Raw genomic sequence first — 21,042 nt, 5'->3', positions numbered from 1 at the left:
TGAGCGCGCTTAATTTCTGTATTCGAAAGAAGTTTTTTTTTTTTTTTTATTTATTGCTCATAATTCATTGATTATGAAGGTAAACTATTGTTATATTTTAAGAAATTAGTATTATTTATTCGTGATGAGAACTATTGAAAGGATTCATCTTTTTACAGTGAGATGTAAATAAACAATCAGAATATTATAAAAGAATAGTTGCATTTATTTCCTGGTAGTTTCGTTTTAGAAACGATTTTATTTAATGATGTAAACTTTTAGTTAGTTTTTGTTTTTTTTTTAGAAAATAATTTTACTATTCGAAAAATTTATTTTTGATATTTTGGAAAATATTTTTACTATTTGAAAAATTTATTGTTGATATTTTGGAAAATATTTTTACTATTTTAGAAAATATATTTATTATTACCAATTAATATATTCTTTTTATTTATAATTAAATGAACTATTATTATTATTAATTAACTATCAAATCAAAATTAGTATTAAAAATATTTTCTAAAATAGCAAACATATTTTTACTATTATTAGAAAAGGAAAGTGAGAAAATAGGAATGAAATTTATTAACAGGTAAAAAAAATTTGCATATAAGTAGAAATAAATAATTGAAAAAATAATGTTGTACTCTACGATTTATCTTATCTTTAATTATTTGAAAATCGCGCGCATCTGGATATTATTGTTATTATACTGTGAGTATGAATCATTTGATGCGTTTCATTTCATATTGTGACAATAAATAGTTGAAATTGAATTAGAAATGAAAGTCGCGATTGTCGGCGGTGGAATTGCTGGCTTATCAACGGCTCTTAATTTACAGAATGAATTTAGAGATTCAAAAATTACAATTTTCGCTAGTAGTTTTGAAGATACGACAAGTCATGTTGCTGCTGGTATTTTCCGAGTTGGAACATCATTCTCTGGACCCACTGACGAGATAACTTGGTAATTCACTGATAATATTAAAAATCACGTGCAAGCGGATAAATTTTATTTTTATATTAATTTCATTTAGTTTGATTCGACGAATTTAATTATGTTTTATGTAATATTATCAAGTAGATAATTTTATTTTATTTATAGTGTAAAATAAAATTACAAATAATTAAAAATAATTTATATTATAAAATAAAATTTTATAAAATTATAAATTTAATTTAATTTATATTATAAAATTAATTAACCAATTGATTGTTATTTTAAAATAGAAATAATTCCATTTTTTACATTTCAGGAAATGGGTGAAAGATTCCTATGAATATTATGATGAAATTAGAAAATCGGACGAAGCTGCTTTAGCCGGTATTACAAATGTCTCTGGCTATATATTTGCAAACTCTTCTCCAAATGCTGTAAAGGTGGGCATTTAAGGAAATATTCTTTTTTTTAAAGATATTTTTTAAATAGATACGGAATTTAATTAATTTATAGATATATATTAATTTAATTGTAAATTGTTCTAATTCAATGATTCGATCTAATTTTCATATGATTCAAATCAAAACAATCTCAACTTCATATAAATGTGAAATTAAGAATCAATGGATGGAGAATCTAGTTCCAATTTATAGGAAAGTGACTCCTGAGGAATTCCAAATTGTTGGAGGAAATTGGAAATATGGATCATATTTTACAACGATTCTTAATCAAACCAACATTCATCTTCCATGGGCAAAACAAAAGTATTTATTTTTTTTTTTTGAAAATTTTAATATTCTTAGTTCAATATTACAATGTTAATACTATTAATACTAATTTCTATATTACTTTTTGGAATTTTTTATAATTTCGTATCGGAAATTATTACATATTTGCATAAATTTATTTAAAAAATTTTGAAAATAATTATTGAAATTTAAGGAAATTTTTTTTAAATGATCTATGAAGAATTCTATTATATTTATGAAAGTAATTGAAATTCTGTGGAAAATTTTAATAAAATTATATTAAAAATAATTGAATTTATCAGAAAAATTTTATTATTATTTATGAGAATAATTAAATTTCTGGGAAAAATTTTATTGAAATTTTTGAAAATACTAGAAATCTTTTGAAAAATTTAAGAATTAAATTTGTGTTAAAAATAATTGAATTCTTGCGAAGAATTTTATTGTTTACAAAAATCTAATTAATTAATTTTTTGGGAATAATTTTATTAAAGTTTATAAAAATAATTGAATTTTTCCGATGATTTTTATTGAAAGTATTTGAAAAAATTGATTTCATCCGAAGAATTTTCTTAATTTATGAAAATAATTGAATTCTTGTCAAGAATTTTATTAAAAATGTTTTAAATACTTGAGTTTTTTCCAGAAATTTAATTGAAAATAATTGAATTTTTGTAAACAAATATCAAACTTTTTAAAAGTTATTGAATTTCTACGAAGAATATTCTATTATTTATAAAAATTTTTGCGAAGAATTTTATTATTTATAAAAATAAATTGAATTTTTGCAATAAATTTTATTATTTATGAAAATTAATTGAATTTTTGGGAAGAATTTTATTAAAATTTTTGAATATAAATAATAATAATTCGTTAATTTGTTATTTGATTTTTTAAAAATTTGTATAATATAAAATTATTCGAGAATTGAAGTTGATATTTAGAAATAAAAAATTTGTAAGTTACTATGAGTTTTTTTTAAATACAGTCGACTCTCGATAAATTGAATCTCAAAGAATAAAATTCAATTTATCGCGAATTTTTTTTTTATCAAATATTTTTAAAAATAAATTTTTTTTCCAAAAATCCGAAATCGACTTTAATTTATCGAAAGTTTATAATTATTGAGTGAGAGAAAATTGTACTTAGTATTTTTTTTTATTCAGATTAAATTCAAATGGAGTTACTACGATTGAAAAAACAGTAAAATCGCTGAAAGATTTATTTGATTATGATTTGATAATAAATTGCTCAGGACTCGGAGCTCGTGAACTTTGCAACGATAGACACATGGTTCCAATTCGGGGTCAAGTTACAAAAGTAAATTAATTATATACATAATTATTACTAATAATTAATTAATTAATTAATGATTAAATTATTGAATTTAAATTTTTTATTATTTCCACTAATTATTATTAATTTTTATTTAAAATTTTCAAGGTGAAAGCTCCATGGATAAAGACTTTCTTTTACGGAGAGAATGATACTTACATCATTCCAGGATTCAATGGTATTTGCACTCTGGGTGGAATTCGATCATTCGAATCAGTTAATCGTGAAGTTTGTCCTCACGATGCGGCAGCAATTCGAGAAAGATGCTTAAAATTACTTCCATCACTGTCGAAAGCTCAAGTTCTACGACATCTCACGGGATTGAGACCCCATCGCGAGGGTCACGTTCGTGTTGAATTGGAACGCATTTCTAATGGTCTCGTTTCAAAAATGGTACGAGAATTTATTTTCCAGTATTTTTTTTTGTAAAATTCCCTTATTTTTTAATTAAAAAATTAAATTAAATTTTTTTGATGAGTTTTTTTAAATTTTTTGAAAATGTTAGTAATGTTAGTAATGATCTTTTTTTCCACGTTTAATTTTCCTCTCTTTTTTTATAAAAATTTTCTTCTATTTTTACTTTTAAATTTTGCAGGTGGTCCATAATTACGGTCACGGTGGTTATGGCATTTCCACAGCTCCAGGAACGTCAAAATATGCCGTTGAACTTGCAAAAGAAATTCATCGACTGTCCTCCTCTCGACTTTAATTGAAAAGTAAGAAAAAAAATCTATTCATTGCTTTCGATAAAAATGAAAATTACAAAACTTTCTAAAAGACAGACATTTTTTTTATTGACAAAAAAAAACATGTTTCACTCTGAATTTATACAAGAAAATCACTACTGCGCAGTAATACTGGGTGAGAAAGTCGTCCATCTGTAAATTTTACCACGAGCGATGCGCAATAATCGCGCGTGATTTTACAACTGGTTTTTTATTTTTCATTTTTGGTCGGAAATTAAATGATTCGCAGAAGTTTAGTCAATAGAGAAAAATAAATTGAGAATCTGTGAATTAAACAATGTTCACAAAGCACAGATATTTATAATACGTGACTTTAAAAGAAGCGTTTGTGGAAATTTTTGTTCTATTGAAAGATCAAAAAAAGGAAAACAAAGCCTCGCACGTAAAACGCTGTTTGAAATTCTTTCAAGAATTTTTCTTTTTTTTTTCGTCCGAAAGAGATGATTTTCTTTTTCTTTTCACCGGGCACGAAGAGAGACAGCGAAAAATTGATTAAAGCGAGCACTAATGGATTTTTGAGATTTTCTCACGATTATCTGGCCAAAGATATTCGTCCGCTAGGCACGCTTAATTTGTAAATTTGAGAATAAAAATCCTGGTTTTGATTTTCACGCTATTTTTTTCCTGGTTTAATATTTTTTCGCAATGGCGCTCCCCACCGTAAAGCACTACTGTCAACTGTCAATCTTGGCCTTTTGTATTGACTACTCCTCATGTGTTCCTCCACGAGTTTCGGCGTTACACAAATAACATGCTGTCCTTTCCAATATTTCACCATATTCATACTTTGAAGTGTTGATATTATGTCCGTTTGCGATATGCTCGTCATGTGACTGTAAAAAAACAAAATTTCTTCAAGTAACGAAAAGACAGAGAATTTAAGAAATAATTCAATTTTATTAAATTGAAATGATTTTATTCCCGAAAATCCCAGGCTTCGCACTCGTCTATCAAAACCTATTATTTACTATTTTTTTTTACGTTGTGCTACAATTTTGGTATTTTTTTCAGATTTCAGCCACTAGGAAATTTCGTTAAAAACAAATTTTTTAAAGAATTTGCTAATTTTTAAATAATTGACAATTTTTTTTTCACCTTAAATCTTTAATGCTGAGTGTTCCTCTAAAATCACGGAGAATCTCCAATAGAATCCAACTCCAATAGCTTCGATAAGAGAGTTTTCCTAAATCGCTCAATGGTTTCTCGGGACTGCCAACGGCTTGTTCAATTCTACTCAATTCATAACTGAAGGCAATTAATAATTTTCCATAGCCCTGACGTTGAAATGGTGGCAGAGTTAAAATGCAAGCGACATTATTGCCGTCCGGTGATTCTTTCTCTTTGGAAAAGTATCCGACAATATGTGCTCCGTGTTTATCGACTTCACACAATATGTAGAAAAGAAATGGTTCCACGTCAAAGTACAATGTTTTGTGATCCAAAAATAATTTTGCGAGTAGACACAAATTTTGACAATAAATCTTGTGCTCTCTTCCGTCCACTTCCCAAATACTCAGTGTTCCTTTGCGGTAAATTTCTTTTCCAACTGGCTGTCTGTGTATACATTCGCTCTGTAATAATCAAAGTTGATGATTATACTAAAATATCAAAGTTATTAATTATTTAAAATATTACATTTATTCATTATTTAAATATTAAATTTATTAATTACTAGCAATAGAAATTAAAAAAACTTACCATATGATAACGGTAGGTCTTTTCCAAGCGCATATACTTGAGGCAGTATTCGCAAATCCAAAGTTTTGGTTGCTTGCCATATTCTTCCGGATAAGGACTGAAGTACCAGGTGTCAATTTCATATTTACCTAAAAGGCCACTTTTAAGAATCGTGAGGTTCTTTCATAAAATGCAATTACGTTATCAAGAAAACAAAACGGAAATAAACTCTTACCTATTTGTATTTTATCGATATATTTAACTTTGGTGATGGCCTCGTGTTCTTTTTCCAGTGCCGCAGTAGTTGGATCCATTTCTGCATAAGTCTAAAGCAAAAGAAAAAAACAATAAACAATATTTTTAATTTCGTCAATTATTACAGGAAAGAAAAAAATATACATAAATTTAAAGGTTCGAAAATTTATATAGATTAAAAGGTTCGAATATTTGTATAGATTAAAAAAGATTAAAAAATTTGAAAATATCTAGACTAAAAGATTCGAAAATATATAAAGATTAAAAAGTTGGAAATTATAAGTAGAATATTAAAATAAAAGAAATGTTAACCTTTTGTATATGATTAATTTCATCGTGTCTTCTTTTTTGATTTCTCGTAATTTTTCGATCTGTAGAATCTGCTAGTAAATCAGTCGCTGGATTTCTATCGCTATTTTTCCATGAACGATCGCTCATGTCAAATCTACTGGACATAATTCTATCTCTAGGAACCCATTCATCCAATCGTCTGTTGTAACCTTCATAGTGAACGTAATATTCATAATGACTTTCCCCTTCATTATAACGGGTTTGAATAATTTCGGCAGGATCTGAAATTTTTAAAAATACAATTCAAATTAAATTTTCAGATATTTGAATTTTCGAAAATTAACCGGAAATAATTGGAATTAAAAAAAAATAAATCTCCAGGTGCAAACTGAAATTAAGTAATAAATTTATGAAAATAATTAAATTCTTGCAAAGGATTTTATTAAAATTTTTGTAAATAATTGAGTTTGTTTAGAGAATTTTATTATTTATGAAAATAATTGAATTACTATGAAGAATTATTTTATTATTTATAAAAAGAATTGAATTCGTGAATTGAATTTCAGTAAATTTGTTTACATAATTGTGTTTCTGTGAAGAATTTTATTGTTTATTAGAATAATTGGAATTCTTGCAATGGCTTTTATTAAAATTTTTGTAAATAATTGAATTTGTTTAAAGAATTTTATTAAAATCTTCGTTAATAATTGTAGGTATTTCTGTGAAAAAATTTATTATTTATATTAAAATAATTAAATTCTTGCAAAGAATTTTAGTAAATTTTTTTAAATAACTGAATTTCTGTGAAGAATTTTATTATTTATAAAAATAATTGAATTCTTGCAACAAATTTCATTAATTAATTTTAAATAATTGAATTTCTGTGAAGAATTTTATTATTTATATTAAAATAATTGAATTCTTGCAAAGAATTTCAGTTAATTTTTTTAAATAATTGAATTTCTGTGAAGAATTTTATCATTTATGTAAATAATTGAACTCTTGCAACGAATTTTTTTGAAATAATTGAATTTCTGTGAAAAAGTTTTTTATTTGTAAAAATAATTTAATTTTGCGAATGATTTTATTAAAATTTTTTGTAAATAATTGAATTTGTTTAAAAAATTTTATGAAAATTTAAAAAAATTATTCAATTACATGGAATAATTTAATTATTTATGAAAATTATTTAATGCATATAAACAAATGTTATTAAAATTTTAGAAAATAATTAATTTCTTCCACAGGATTTTATGTAAATATTTTAAATTGATTTTTTTTCAAAATTTTTTTTGTTAAAAATTATTAGGTATAATTTATTTTTAAATAATTAAATTCTTTTGAGAAATTTTATTAAAATTGTAGATTTTGAAAATATTTGAATTTCATCGAAGAATTTCATTATTTGTGAAAATAATTGAATTCTTGTAAATAATGTTAAATTGTTTCTATGAAGAATATTTACTAATAAATAATTTAATTATTTTACTTCAACTATTAGCGAATTTAAATTTTAAAGTAGTTGAAATTTTGAAAAAAAAATATAATAAATTTGTTTTGATAAAAATAGCGAAAAAAATACGCAAATTATGTCATTTATGGAAGTATTGCGTAATTCGTATAATTGTCTTTTTTCAAATAACTTCCAGTTTCGTGAGTGGAATACAAGAGAGAAATTAAATTTTTTTTTTTGAAAATTCCTCTATTTAACTTGTTTGTACATGTTTTTTATAGTAAACAAAGTGAAATTTGTAAGAAAAGAAATTGATAGGTCAGGCGTACCGCGTGGAAATGACGATCGGCACCGGAACCGGTCGAATATTACCGAGGTGGGAGGGAGGGGGGTAAAAAGCAAGACATCGAAAGAACGAATACAAAATGAAAATGGCTTACACACTCAAAATGAAGATTTACTTACGCCAAGAATCATCGGATCTTCGTACTAAATAATGCTCTCCAATATCTAATGGCAATTCCTCGAGACTGTCTGCATCGTCCCCCGAACCCTTGCCACCATTTGTTAAACTGTTCTCACGTTTTTCTTCTTTCACCATCGTTTCTTTAGACGCCGACGTTGAATCCTCCTTTGTTCGATGCTCTGCATCCGCCATCTTCGTGGTGGCGACGCACCAAATTTAGAAACCACGCGCAACCGCCGGCCGAGCAAAACTCACACTAAAACCTTGAATTTCCGGTGTTTTTTTCCATTTCCTTAATTCCCGCCATAAACTATCGCTAGCGCTCTCTGTCGGACGTTTTTGTTAATCAATATTCACAATTTTTGTTTCCTTTATTTGAAATTGACTTTTTTATTAAACATTATAAATATTAATTAATTTACTGATATTTTTAGTACATTTATATTTATTGTTTTCTTATTAGATTATATATATTTTTAATTATGCTTCCACATCCGGTTTTTGCACAATTTTTAAATTTAAATTTCGCGCCAATTTCATTGTGAACTGAACTTAAGCACCCTTATGTTTTATTTGAAAAAACTTCCTTTTCATCATTTCAGTAATTATTTTTTTTATTATTTTTAATTTAAAAAACCATTTTTTAATTAAAATAAAGAAACAAAAAATACTAACAATTACAATTACTTTTTAAACAAATTCACTTAAAACTTCTTACTCGCGAAGGTTTTAAGGGTTTTTGTCGAAATGGAAAAACAATAATTAATCTACAGTAAGTTTTTACAAAAAACTTTATTACAAAATTATTATAGGTAATTTAAAGAACATTTTATAATTTTAATAGAAAAAAATAGAGAATTTTTTAGTGATACGATAAATATATGTATATACATTAAACTTTACGTAAACTTTAGCAAGTAACTCTTTAAATCAACTTCTTGCTTTAATATTCCAGTCAATAAAAATTCTGTGGAATGAAGCGACACTGTTTTTGGAGCTTTTGCCATAAATTTATTAGCATTTTCCTTATCTTGATCATTTGAAACAATGATAGTGTCCTTTAGCCACTTTGCTGGTGGTCGTAATACCACTTTCCCACCACTCGCCGTCACCATTTCTTCAAAAAGAAATAAAATTTTTGTTAGAAATTAAAATTATTTGAAAACATCAATAACTTCAATTCCAAATAAATATTTAATGATTATTGTTTTTCCAACGGATTAAAAATATTTTAAATATAATATTTTTTTTAAATATATTTTTATATATTACATTTTTTTACATATCTAATTAAATTTCTGTGATTTTATTATTTATGAAAATAATTGAATTCTTGCAACGAATTTCAGTAAAATTTTTTTTAAATAGTTGAATTTCTATGAAAATTTTTTTTTATTTATGAAAATAATTGAATTCTCGAAATGAATTTCAGTAAAATTTTTTTTAAATAATTGAATTTCTGTGAAAATTTTTTTTTTATTTAGGAAAATAATTGAATTCTTGAAACGAATTTTATTAAAATTGTTCAAAATAATTGAATTCCTGAAAAGAAATTGGTAATTATGCAGAAGAAGGACTTTTCTCAATTTTGAAGATAAATGGTTTATTCTTTTTGAAAAAGCTTTAATAATAATAATTACCTTTAATAATAATTACCAAATTTCTTAAAAATAATTAAATTGTTACGAAGAATTTAATTCAAATTTTTGAAAATAAAATTCTTTCAAAATTAGAAATAATAATAAACAAATAATAAATAAATAATAATAATAAACAAATTATATCAAAATTTATTAAAATAATTGAATTGTTTTGAACAATTTTAATACAAATTTTAAGAATAATTGCTTTTTTTGAGGAATTTGATTAAAATTCCTCGAATGATGAGTTTTAATATTAATGAAATTAATTGAATTGTCTCCACGAATTTTATTTAAATTTTTGAAATTATTGAATTCCTGTAAAGAATTTTATTATGCATAAAAATTATTGAATTTTTGAAACGAATTTCAGTAAATTTTTCTAAATAATTGAATTTCTGTGAAGAATTTTATTATTTATAAAAAGAATTAAATTCGTGAATTGAATTTCAGTAAATTTGTTTAAATAATTGAATTCCTGAGAAGAATTTTATTATTTATGAAAATAATAATTGAATTATTGCGAAAAAGAATTGAATTTTCAATGAAATATTTTTTTTATTTATGAAAATAATTTAATTCTTGCGAAAGATTTCAGTAAATTTTTTTTAAATAATTGAAATTCCTGTGAAAGATTTTTTTATTTGCAAAAATAATTGAATTCTTGCGAAGGATTTTATTAACATTTTTCTAAATAATTGAATTCCTGGGAAATTATTATTATTTTTGAAAATAATTAAATGTTTGCGTCGAATTTTATTAAATTTTTTTTATAATTATTGAATTCTCATGAAAAATTTTACTAAAATAGTAGATATTTAAATTATTGAATTGACGATGATTTTTGAAAATAATTGAATTTCTGAAATAATTTGTAACTTTTCTAAAATTCAATTCTTTTTATTGTTTTTAACTAAAATTCTTCTATAAATCTATTATTTTTAAAAATTAATTAAACATAATATTAAAAAATTTAACTAATTTCCGAAGAATTTGAATTTTTAAAATTTTTCAAAAAACTATTCTAATTAAATTAATTAAAAATTAAAATTTTCTAAAATTTTAAAGTGAAACCTTTTGAAGTTCATCTATTTATGAAAATTGGTAAACGCAACTTTTTTAAAATTCAATTAATTTTGAAATATTTAAATTATTCATTAAAGTATTTATAAGTAATTAATTAACAAATTAAATTCATTACCTTTCAGTTCTGCTACTGGTGGAGCATTAATATTTGGCGTAAGTATAACTGTGTAACCTTCTAACATCTTTCGATCTCTAGCCTTCTGCAAACTCTCCTTCAAATTAAAGTTAAATTTACTTTCTGCGGTCGGATCATTAATAACATAATTTTCTAAGTCTTGAATATTTGATTTCTTTGCACTGTCCGTAATCCACTTTACAGACAATATTGGAATCCCTCGAGATACGGCGCAGAGGAATTTAAAAGTTCTCCTCACTTTATCAGTAACTAAAATCGTACATTTGTTCACATCATCTGTCTCGTTTAATCCTGAAAAATTTACAAATGCAAGTCAAAAATATAGTCTTTGCCAAACGAACTTGATGAATAAGAGACGTTCACTTTGTCAAGAATGTAATAATAGAAGTAAATAAAATTTTCAAGAAGTCCAGAAACAATAATAAGAATAAATAAAAATATTACCTAATTTTGTCAATTGTTTTTGATAGTCCTTAACGGGAATTCCAGTAAAAAGCACTTTATGCTTGAGAGGAGAACTCTGTCTGGATCTTTTTGCCCTGGTCGGAGTTGAAGCAGTTGAAGAATTCAAATCGCTGTCAGGCAATGAAAGAATCGTTGAACTCGCAGATAAATTTTCTTGATTAGCAGATTGATTAGGAGTTTTTGTTTTTCTCCCACGAGTTTTCTTTGGTTCAGTGATAATTGTTTTCTCGAGTGTCGTTGAAGAAGTTTCATTTAAATTCGACGACATTGAGGTATTGTTCATTTCTTCCTCATTCCTCGTTTTCTTAGCTCTTCCTCTTCTTGGATTCACTTTTACCAATTCCTTCGTCGAAGTGTCTGCCAAATTTGTTTTCGAGCTTGATGCGACTGATGAATTCGGATCAGTTTTCATTGTTTCGTCAATCAAAGAAGTTGAAGGTGAAGTAGTGGGAATTTTTCCTCTTCTAGAAATTCTCGGATTCGGTATCGTTTCTTTCGCTTGGTTCGAAATATTCGCCGAATCGTTCGTTGAAGATTCATTAGCCTTTCTTCTTGAATTCGTTCTCTTTACGGGTAGTTTTGAATTTTTTTTCTCATCTTTTAAAGTCGAGTCCGAATCTTCGAGTATTGAACTTGAAGAATTGGTAACATCGATCTTTGGAGAATTTTTCTTGATTCTTTTACTTCTCGAATTTATCGGAACCGATTTTTTCGAAATCGAATTGTCTTCCGAATCTTCAGCCATGGAACCCGAGGAATTGATGATTTGATTTTTCGGCGAATTCGTTCTCTTCGTTCTTCGACTCCTTGGATTTTGCGGGACCTTTAAATTCTTCGTCGTAGTTGGAGAATCTTCAGTCATGGAACTTGAAGAGTCTTCGAGTTTCGACGAAATTGCTCTACTTTTTGGATTTGCCGGGACTTTTATAGTTTCCTCCGCCTTTTTCGTTGTCACTTGTTCGGTTGACGAATTAACATTCTCTTTGGATCTTAGTTTTGTTTTCGAAATCACAATACCGTCGGGAGAATTCTCATCCTGCTTGGCGCGTTTATTCTTCACTTGAATTATTGTTTCTTCGTGTTTTTCGTTATCACTTATTCTTAGTGCGCGCTTTTTCAATGGCCTTTCAACTTGAATATTCAACTGGGACATCCTCGGGGAATGATTGCCGACAACGTTAACCTGAAAATCAGAGGATCTATGAATATTTACTCTCTCAAGACATATGCGTACTTTTTTTAATTCTATCGCGCTCTTATTATTAACATAGACACTTTTCACTTCTAAAACCCGATTTGCCATTCGTTTAAGATCCTCAAAATCAGAATCCTCCGAATCATCATCTTCAAGAATTGACTGTTGCTTTTCCACTTCCTCGGGAATGGAGAAATTTTCAATTGATTTCAACTTTCTCTTTTGAAATTCATCTGTTTGGAATGATTTCGAGTTTGAATTTGGACTCTCTGTAAATTCCGAGGAAGTAGAAAGCTGTTTTTTTAAAGCTAAAGTTCTCGCTAAATGTGAAAGGCCCTTGAAACTTGAACTAATCACTGAATTTAAATACTCTCGCTTTGGCATAAATGGAACAAATTCATCGTCGCTCTCATCAAATGATTCAGTTTCATTTGAAGCGAATTGTAAAGATTTAAAATGAAATTTACCAACCTTAGGTGATCGTCCGGTTGATTCTCTCCCACGTGATGTTGATGGTTGTTGATCACAATTGAATTGACTTGCTTCCAAAATATTCTCCAATTGTTGCGTTAACATCTGATGAGGTTCCTCAATCTCCTCAGATGCGCCTTCGAACATTTCGTTTAGATTCTCTTCAATGGTGTCAATCAATCTCAACGATTTTCTTGTTGGTGATTTAATTGTCGATTTCTCTTTCTTTGGACTGGACGACAAAATTTTCTTCTCTTGAGATTTTGCAATATCGTCCATTGGTTGTGTGGCCGATGTTTCGTATTCTAAATTTTCGACACTTGCCAATCGGGAATTCATTTCGTAGTCTGTTGGGGAAGATTCTTTTGTTTCATTATTTTGGGGAATATCGGCTGATAACGGTAGGATAAATTTCCAAGTTTTCTTCTTTTTCTCTTCCGAATCGGATTTCTTTAATTTTTCCGGAATTTTTTCCTTCGCTAGCGATTCATTATCCTTCTTAATATTTTTGTCAAGTCTGAGAGACTTTCTAGAACTTGCTATTTGAGTTTTCTCTTTCTCAACTGTTTTGGAAATTTTTTGTTCACGTGTCGAAGACTGGGAAACGAGTTTTCTCTTGAGTTTTCCTTTCAAAGTTTCGATGTCGATGTCGTTTTTAATTTCCATTTCCAATTGTTTGCTCGTCGAGGGAATCGGAGAATTTTTCTGAATATTTCTTTTTGGTTTCGCCTCTTTCTTAGTTTCTTTAGAATCTTTCTTATTCTTGAATATCCCTTCGACTTCGGCGTCGGAATTTTCGTATACTTTTGAATTTTCATTCTCTGACGTTTCTACGTTTGACTCCGAATTATCCGGTGATTTTAATTCGGTCTTAGTTTTCGATTTTGATGAACTAGTTTTACACTTTTTAAGAAAGTTTTCGACTTTTTCGTGAATGACGGTGGATCTTCGAGAACGTCTTGGACTGAATCCGGAAAAATCAGATTCGTTACTGGTGTTTTTAGATTTCTCTTGTTCTGCAACATCCGGCATTGCAGAAACGTCAGAATTCTTTGTTTTATTTTCTGAAATATTCGTCGTATTGATTTTTGATTCAGAGATATTTTTTTTCTTTTTCGAAACTGTTGACGCTGAGGTCGAATCACTAGTTGATTGCTGAATTTTATTTCTTCTTTTCGAAGTTGGAGTTGCCTTTTTAGAATCTATAACTATTTGCTCTTCTTTTTCCTTTTCTTTTTCTTTTTTGTTTTCTTTTTCCTTTTCTTTTTCTTTTTCTTTTTCTTTATCCTTTTCTTTTTCCTTTTCTTTTTCGTTTTCTTTTTCTCCTGAAACTGAAGTCTGCAATTTCGAAGTTTCAATTTCCGTTTCCTTTGAATTGTCTGCTAATGATATTTTTGAATGATCGAGATTCGTCGCATTTTCATTTCGAGTTTCTCCTGTACTTGAACTTTCAATTTTTGTTTCCTTTGAATTGTCTGCTAATGATATTTTTGAATTTGACGCATTTTCATTTCGAGTTTCTGCTGTACTCGAATTTTCAATTTCTGTCGTGGTCTCTGGATTTTTCGTAGATTTCTCGTTCGGAAGACCCTCGAAAACTCCTTCCTCGTCAGTGTCGGAATCATTTTTTCCTGATTTATCACAAATTTCCGTATTTGCCTCGAGTTCATTCGATTTTTTTGCCTCTTCTTTAGGTTCTTCGAAAACTCCTTCCTCATTAGTGTCGGAATCATCTTTTCCTGATTTATCACAAAGTTGAGTCTCCGCCTCGTGAATTTCTTCCTTTTTTCCATCTTCTTTAGAATTCTCGAAAATTCCTTCCTCATCAGTATCGGAATCATTTTTTCCTAATTTATCACAAAGTTGAGTCTCCGCCTCGTGAATTTCTTTCTTTTTCTTATCTTCTTTAGAATTCTCAAAATTTCCTTCCTCATCAGTGTCGGAATCAGCTTTTCCTGATTTATCACAAAGTTGAGTCTCCGCCTCGTGAATTTCTTCCTTTTTCCCATCTTCTTTAGAATTCTCAAAAATTCCTTCCTCATCAGTATCGGAATCATTTTTTTCTGATTTATCACAAAGTTGAGTCTCCGCCTCGTGAATATCTTCCTTTTTCCCATCTTCTTTGGAATTTTCAAAAATTCCTTCTTCATCAGTATCAGAATCCTCCTTCTCTGATTGACAACCTATAAATTGAGTGGCCGCTTCATCAATTCTAACAGACTTCGTAATTAATTTTTGCGTTGGACCCTCGTAATCAATTTCATCTGTTTCGAGAATATTCGACTTTTTCCTAGAGTTTAAAAATAATTGCGTCTCGTCTTGATGGATATTGTCCGAAATTTTTTGCGTCTCTGCATCAAAATCTATTTCGTTTGATTCAAAAACAGACGAGTGCTTTATTAGAGATTTTCTTGCATGTGTTTTGAGGGCTGATTTCAGTAATTTTGTTCCCGAAGAACTGGGAACAATTTGAGTTTTACTTTCATGGATATTTTCGGATTTTGTCGAGAATACTTGAGTTGCGTCCTGGTAAATATTATCGATTTTTTCGGGTATTTTTTGAGTCGCGTCCTCGTAAATATTATCGATTTTTTCGGGTAATTTTTGTGTCGGTCCCTCAAAGTCTATTTCGTCTGCTTCCAAATTTCTTGAATCTTCTTCTCGATCTGCTTTCGATTTCGAAAGATCTGCTTTTTTTGATATTTTTCTTATTGACGGACTCGAGAATACTTGGGTCTTGTCTTCATGGATATTATCTGATTTTTTTGAGAATATTTGAGTCGCGTCTTCGTAAATATTATCGATTCTTTCGGGCATTTTTTGAGTCGGTCCGTCAAAATCTATATCGTCTTCTTCAAAATTTCTTGAATATTCTTTTAGATCTTCGTTTGGATCTTCGTTTAGATCTTTAGATTTTCCGTCTAATTTTCTTGTCGAAGAACTCGAGAATGCTTGAGTTTTACTTTGATGGATATTCTCCGATTTCGTGGCGAATGCTTGAGTCGCGTCCTCGTGAATTTTTTCAACTCTTTCGGGTATTTTTTGAGTCGGTCCGTCAAAATCTATATCATCTTCTTCGAAATTTCTCGAATATTCTTTTACATCTTCGTTCAGATCTTCGTTTAGATCTTTAGATTGTCCGTCTAATTTTCTTGTCGAAGAACTCGAGAATGCTTGAGTTTTACTTTGATGGATATTCTCCGATTTCGTGGCGAATGCTTGAGTCGCGTCCTCGTGAATTTTTTCAACTCTTTCGGGTATTTTTTGAGTCGGTCCGTCAAAATCTATATCATCTTCTTCAAAATTTCTCGAAAATTCGTGTACATCTTCGTTTAGATCTTTAGATTTTTCGTGTAATTTTCTTGGTGGAGGACTCGAGAATACTTGAGTTTTATCTTCGTGAATATTGTCCGATTTCGTGGCAAATACTTGAGTCGCGTCCTCATGAACGTTACGAACTTTATGCGGGAATTTCTGAGTCGGTCCCTCAAAATCTGTCTCATCTTGAAAATTTCTCGCATCTTCTTCGAGATCTTCATTTCGTTTTTCTTTTATATCTTTCTTCGATTTTCCAGGTAATTTTCTACTCGATGGACTCAAAAATACTTGTGTTTTATCTTCATGAATTTTATTGTTTGCAAAAACTTGAGTCGAATCTTCGTGAATATTACGAACGTGACGAGGGAGTTTTTGAGTCGGTCCTTCAAAATCAATTTCATCTGCTTCGAAATTCGCCGAATATTCTTGTGGATCTTTAGATTCTTCGCGTAATATTTTCGTGGCACTGGAAAATGCTTGTGTTTCATTTTCATGGATATTGTCCGGTTTTAAAAATACTTGAGCCGTAGTTTTGTGATCGGAAAGTTGTTTATTTGATTCAGATGAAACGTCTTTATTAGTATTTGAATCTAAATTCTTTGAGTCATCAATTTTTGTAGAAACTTTTTGTGTCGGTTCATTAAAAACTCCTTCCTCATCGGTTTCGGAATCTTCATTGTCCTTTGATTTCGAACTCGCTTGTGTGATTGCTTCGTGAATGTTATCTAAATTTCCCTCGACCTTTTGTGTTGAACCTTCGAAAATTCCTTCTTCATCCGTATCGGAATCTTCCAATTTTGCTAAAGCGGTGTTTTTCGATTTCAATGGCACGCGGGTAGATGGACTTAAAAATGCTTGAGTCTTCACTTCATGAACATCATTTGATTTTGTAGAAAATACTTGAGTCGCATTTTCATGTATATCATCAATTTTATCGGGAATTTTTTTAACCGTTTCTTTAAAAACCTCTTTATCGGAATCCTTGACTCTCGAATAATTTGCAGACACATTTTTATCGCTACTTTCTTCTTCTTTTTCGAAACTTTGTGTTACTTCGAGATGAATATTACTTGAATTTAGGGAAATATTTATTTTATCAACTTTTGGTATTAGTTTTTTGTCAACTAATTGTGTTTGTTGTTTGAAAATTTCATCCTCATCATCTGTATCTGCTTTTTTTGAATTATTTTTAAATGATTTTGAAGTATTTTTCTTATCTATTAAATTCGCAACTGGCTGAGTTTCGAGTTCAAAAATTTTATCTCCTCTGGAAATGTTTTTCTCGTGATCACTGTCTGAATCTGAATCAGATTCAGGCACAATATTTGGATTATCGAAAGTTTCGGAACGTTTTTTTACAATAAATGCCTGTGTGGGTTCTTCTTCAATATTTTTAAAGGACGTTGTTGGAATATCTTTGCTTGAAATATGAGAAAACAAATCAAGATCTGCTGAATTTTGATGTTTTAAATTCTCATGATTAACTGCTTCATTAGCTGAAGATATATTTACACTGAATTCTTTATGAAATTCTTCTTCAATTTCACCTAAATTATCCTCAATTTTCGAAAACTCGTTTTGTAAATTCTTTGGCCTGACAAATTTACTTGAACAAGGACTTGAAATTTCTTGGGCAGCTTGCGTTCCATAAACTACCGACGATTCATCGTGGGTGCTATTCTGTACAAATGGATTCAGAATTCAATATTTTCGAGTGTCTTAAAGAATTTTTCAATTATAGGGTTTAGTGTCAGTTATAGATAAGAAACACAATAAAAAGAAATTTTATTAGAATAACTCGTGTAATTTAAACCATCAAATAATTGCGAAAAAATCAATAAATTAATTGCTTTACAAGAGATTTGTAAAGCAAATTTGATATTAAATTGAGAAAAAAGAAACAACGAAATTAAAATGAATTTAAAATTAAATACGAATTTAATAAAAATTACAACGTAATTATTAGAAAAAAGGAAAAAATTGAAACATACCAAAGCAGATTGCGGTGTACTCGCGACAAGTTGATTTATCCTTGCACTTACTGGAGTTCTTATGACATTGCCCTCAGAGCGAAAATGTCTAAAAGTTGCTTCAACTTGACCGAATTTTACCGTGGATCCATTCATTAACATGTACGCCTTATTTTCTAGATATTTTTCCTAAAATCGAATAATAATATTTTTATTTGTTACAATTTTTTTGTATTAATTTAAAAACTTACCTTAAATTGATCGAAAGTTCCATTTAAGGATTTTAGATCTGTCACGAAACAACTTCGTTTCCTTCCTTCGATTTCAGCATGATGCTTTGAAACTGACTGTAATAAAAAAAATTATATATATAGAAAATTTATGTACAAATTAAAAATTGTTAATTTTAAAGAATTAATTAGTAATTTGAATAATACTTACTGCATCTTTAATAATAATCTGATTCGAATTATGTCTGCCAAGAGTATTTGTTCCAATATAAATTGGATATTCTTTATTTCTTATTTTTAATGTTCCGATCTGGAATATGGATAATTAGTTAAATTAAAGTAAATTTAAAAAAATCGTTCAAAAATTAATAATTTCTAAAAATTGCAAAATTTAAATTATTTCTCAATTTTTCTTCTAAAATTTTTTTTCAAAAATTAATTATTTAAATTAAATCAAATTAAATTAATGGTCCTAAAGTTTTAAAAGTTCAAATGAACAAAATTTATTTATTTTTTGCTTAAATTAATTTTTGTTACAATAATTTTCCATCACTAGAAATAAAATTCAATTTTTAAAGATTCTAAGTGGAATTTGGATCTTTTTAATTTTATTGCAATCAGTAATTCATGAAAATATTTTACATAAAAAATATTTCGTTCACGTGAATGTTCAAAACTTATGGATCATTTAAATTAAAAAAATTTGTTCAAACATGAATTTCTAAAAATTACAAAATTTAAATTATTTCCAATTTTTTCTACAAATTTGCTTCCAAAATTCATTATTTTATTGAAAAAATTCGTTCAAATATTAACAATTTCTAAAAATTACAAAAAGTTAAATTAATTCCAAACTCTTTATCAAATTTCCTTTTAAAATTAATTATTTTGATTAATTAAAATTAAAAAACTTTGTTTAAAAGTTAATAATTTCTAAAAATTACAAAATTTAAATTATTGACAAACCTTTCTACAAATTTCCTTCCAAAAATAATTATTTTAATTAAATAAAATAAACATTAAATTATTTACAAACTTTTCTTCAAAAATTACCTTAAAAAATTAATTATTTTAATTAAATTAAATTAAAGAAAAAAATTTGTTCAAAAATTAATTTATAAAAATTACAAAATTTAAATTATTTCCAAACTTTTCTACAAATTTGCTTCCAAAATTAATTATTTTAATTAAATTAAATTAAAAAAATTCGTTCAAATATTTATAATTTCTAAAAATAATAAAAATTTTAATTATTTCTAAACTTTTTATCAAATTTCCTTCTAAAATTAATTATTTTAATTAAATTGAACGTTTAAATAAACGATCATGTCCGAGGCCTGGTAATTAGAGTAATTAGTAATAGTAGTAAATTAGTAATTATATTAATATTATTAAAAAGTATCAAGACCGTCAAAGATCGGTTTCACCACAAGGCCGACAGCTTCCTTACTAAGTTACTATAGTAAGGAAATAGTTCGAAAGAAGCAAAGAAATTAAATAGAAGTAAAAAATTGTTGATAAGACAATAACATGTAAATAATTCATATTTCTTACCTGCTTTTTCCTGTCACCTTCAGGAGTTTGTGTTTGCGACAATTCACTTAGGCTTTTGCTACTTTCGCAAAGTTGAGTAGCCGAAAAATCATCCATTTTATTATAACCTAAAAATTCTAATCAACGTCGTTATAATAAAAATTCTTGGTCACTACGATTAATCGTTTCCACCACTTTTCTAATGAAAGATTTCCTAAATAGTGAAAGTTTCAAATCACATAAATGTTTGTATTTTTTTTACATATATAAACACTAAATTACAAGAATATTTTTTTATTTCTTTTGCTTTGTCAACAAATTGTTGATAACTGCCATAACTGCGATGCGAATCAGGGTTGGATAACTTGCTCAATTGCCGCCAAATATATCAAGTCCCGATCACAGTTTCATACGGAAGCGCCTATACGCCACTGTAACCGAATCGCGTATGTGTGCATAAAGTAAGGTACAAATACAAGAATTGCGTGCGAGGGACCCCCTTAGGCTAGCTGAAATTCCCTAGAATAGAATTAATTGCGAGCGAGCCTACCCCTTAGGCTAGCTAAAATTCGTTAAAATTAAACGACTGTGTGAAAAGGAGGTTATGTTTTCTTTCCTGAAACATTAATTAAAATTAATTTTTTTAAACATTTCTTTTTCACAAATTGAAAAAAAGAAATCTTGTGAGGTAATAAGTTAAATTTATTTGGAAAAAAGTAAAATAATTTTGAGGTTAAATTGATAATTGTTAGCTCTGTAAAAAAGTTATGTTTAATTAATTTATTAATAATTTTTCAACTCTTATTAAATAGTTTCTACAATGGTCTGTTTTTTAAAATTCGATTTTGTTTTAACTTACATATTTGTATGTATATATTAAAAAAATATAAATATTTCATGTTTAAAATTTCCCATAAATAACACAACTAATTTTCTTTTTGTAAAATGGATCAGAATAATTGTAGACACATTATCAATTTAACTTCAAAATTATTTTACTTTTTTTCCAAATAAATTTAACTTATTACCTCACAAGATTTCTTTTTTTCAATTTGTGAAAAAGAAATGTTTAAAAAAATTAATTTTAATTAATGTTTCAGGAAAGAA

General features: G+C 27.6%; 3 protein-coding genes across 3 annotated transcripts; 1 reads left to right on the top strand and 2 right to left on the bottom strand.

Annotated features, from left to right (window-relative positions):
- Nucleotides 1-683: 683 nt before the first annotated feature.
- On the top strand, nt 684-4,365 carry LOC122502125 (D-aspartate oxidase). Its single transcript, XM_043612072.1, has 6 exons — nt 684-946; nt 1,236-1,359; nt 1,538-1,683; nt 2,835-2,988; nt 3,112-3,396; nt 3,599-4,365. Exons 1-6 carry the CDS (start codon nt 762-764, stop codon nt 3,710-3,712), a joined length of 1,008 nt encoding a protein of 335 aa, XP_043468007.1. The 5' UTR covers nt 684-761; the 3' UTR covers nt 3,713-4,365.
- LOC122502048 (histone acetyltransferase KAT8) lies at nt 3,772-8,154 on the bottom strand. Its single transcript, XM_043611951.1, has 6 exons — nt 7,891-8,154; nt 5,994-6,253; nt 5,662-5,752; nt 5,448-5,575; nt 4,845-5,320; nt 3,772-4,582 (listed from the first exon to the last, which is right to left on the bottom strand). Exons 1-6 carry the CDS (start codon nt 8,081-8,083, stop codon nt 4,363-4,365), a joined length of 1,368 nt encoding a protein of 455 aa, XP_043467886.1. The 5' UTR covers nt 8,084-8,154; the 3' UTR covers nt 3,772-4,362.
- A 510-nt stretch (nt 8,155-8,664) lies between these two features.
- LOC122505066 (mediator of DNA damage checkpoint protein 1-like) lies at nt 8,665-20,506 on the bottom strand. Its single transcript, XM_043616518.1, has 8 exons — nt 19,957-20,506; nt 18,614-18,712; nt 18,424-18,519; nt 18,194-18,361; nt 12,885-17,882; nt 11,198-12,401; nt 10,733-11,044; nt 8,665-9,008 (listed from the first exon to the last, which is right to left on the bottom strand). The coding sequence occupies exons 1-8, from the start codon at nt 20,050-20,052 to the stop codon at nt 8,791-8,793; spliced, it is 7,191 nt and encodes a 2,396-aa protein (XP_043472453.1). The 5' UTR covers nt 20,053-20,506; the 3' UTR covers nt 8,665-8,790.
- Nucleotides 20,507-21,042: the final 536 nt, after the last annotated feature.

The sequence above is a fragment of the Leptopilina heterotoma genome, unplaced genomic scaffold, assembly GCF_015476425.1.
Source record: "Leptopilina heterotoma isolate Lh14 unplaced genomic scaffold, ASM1547642v1 Lhet_0, whole genome shotgun sequence".
Classification (NCBI taxonomy): Eukaryota; Metazoa; Arthropoda; class Insecta; order Hymenoptera; family Figitidae; genus Leptopilina; species Leptopilina heterotoma.
Note: the sequence above shows the minus strand (reverse complement) of the source record. Positions and strands in the feature narration are given on the sequence as shown.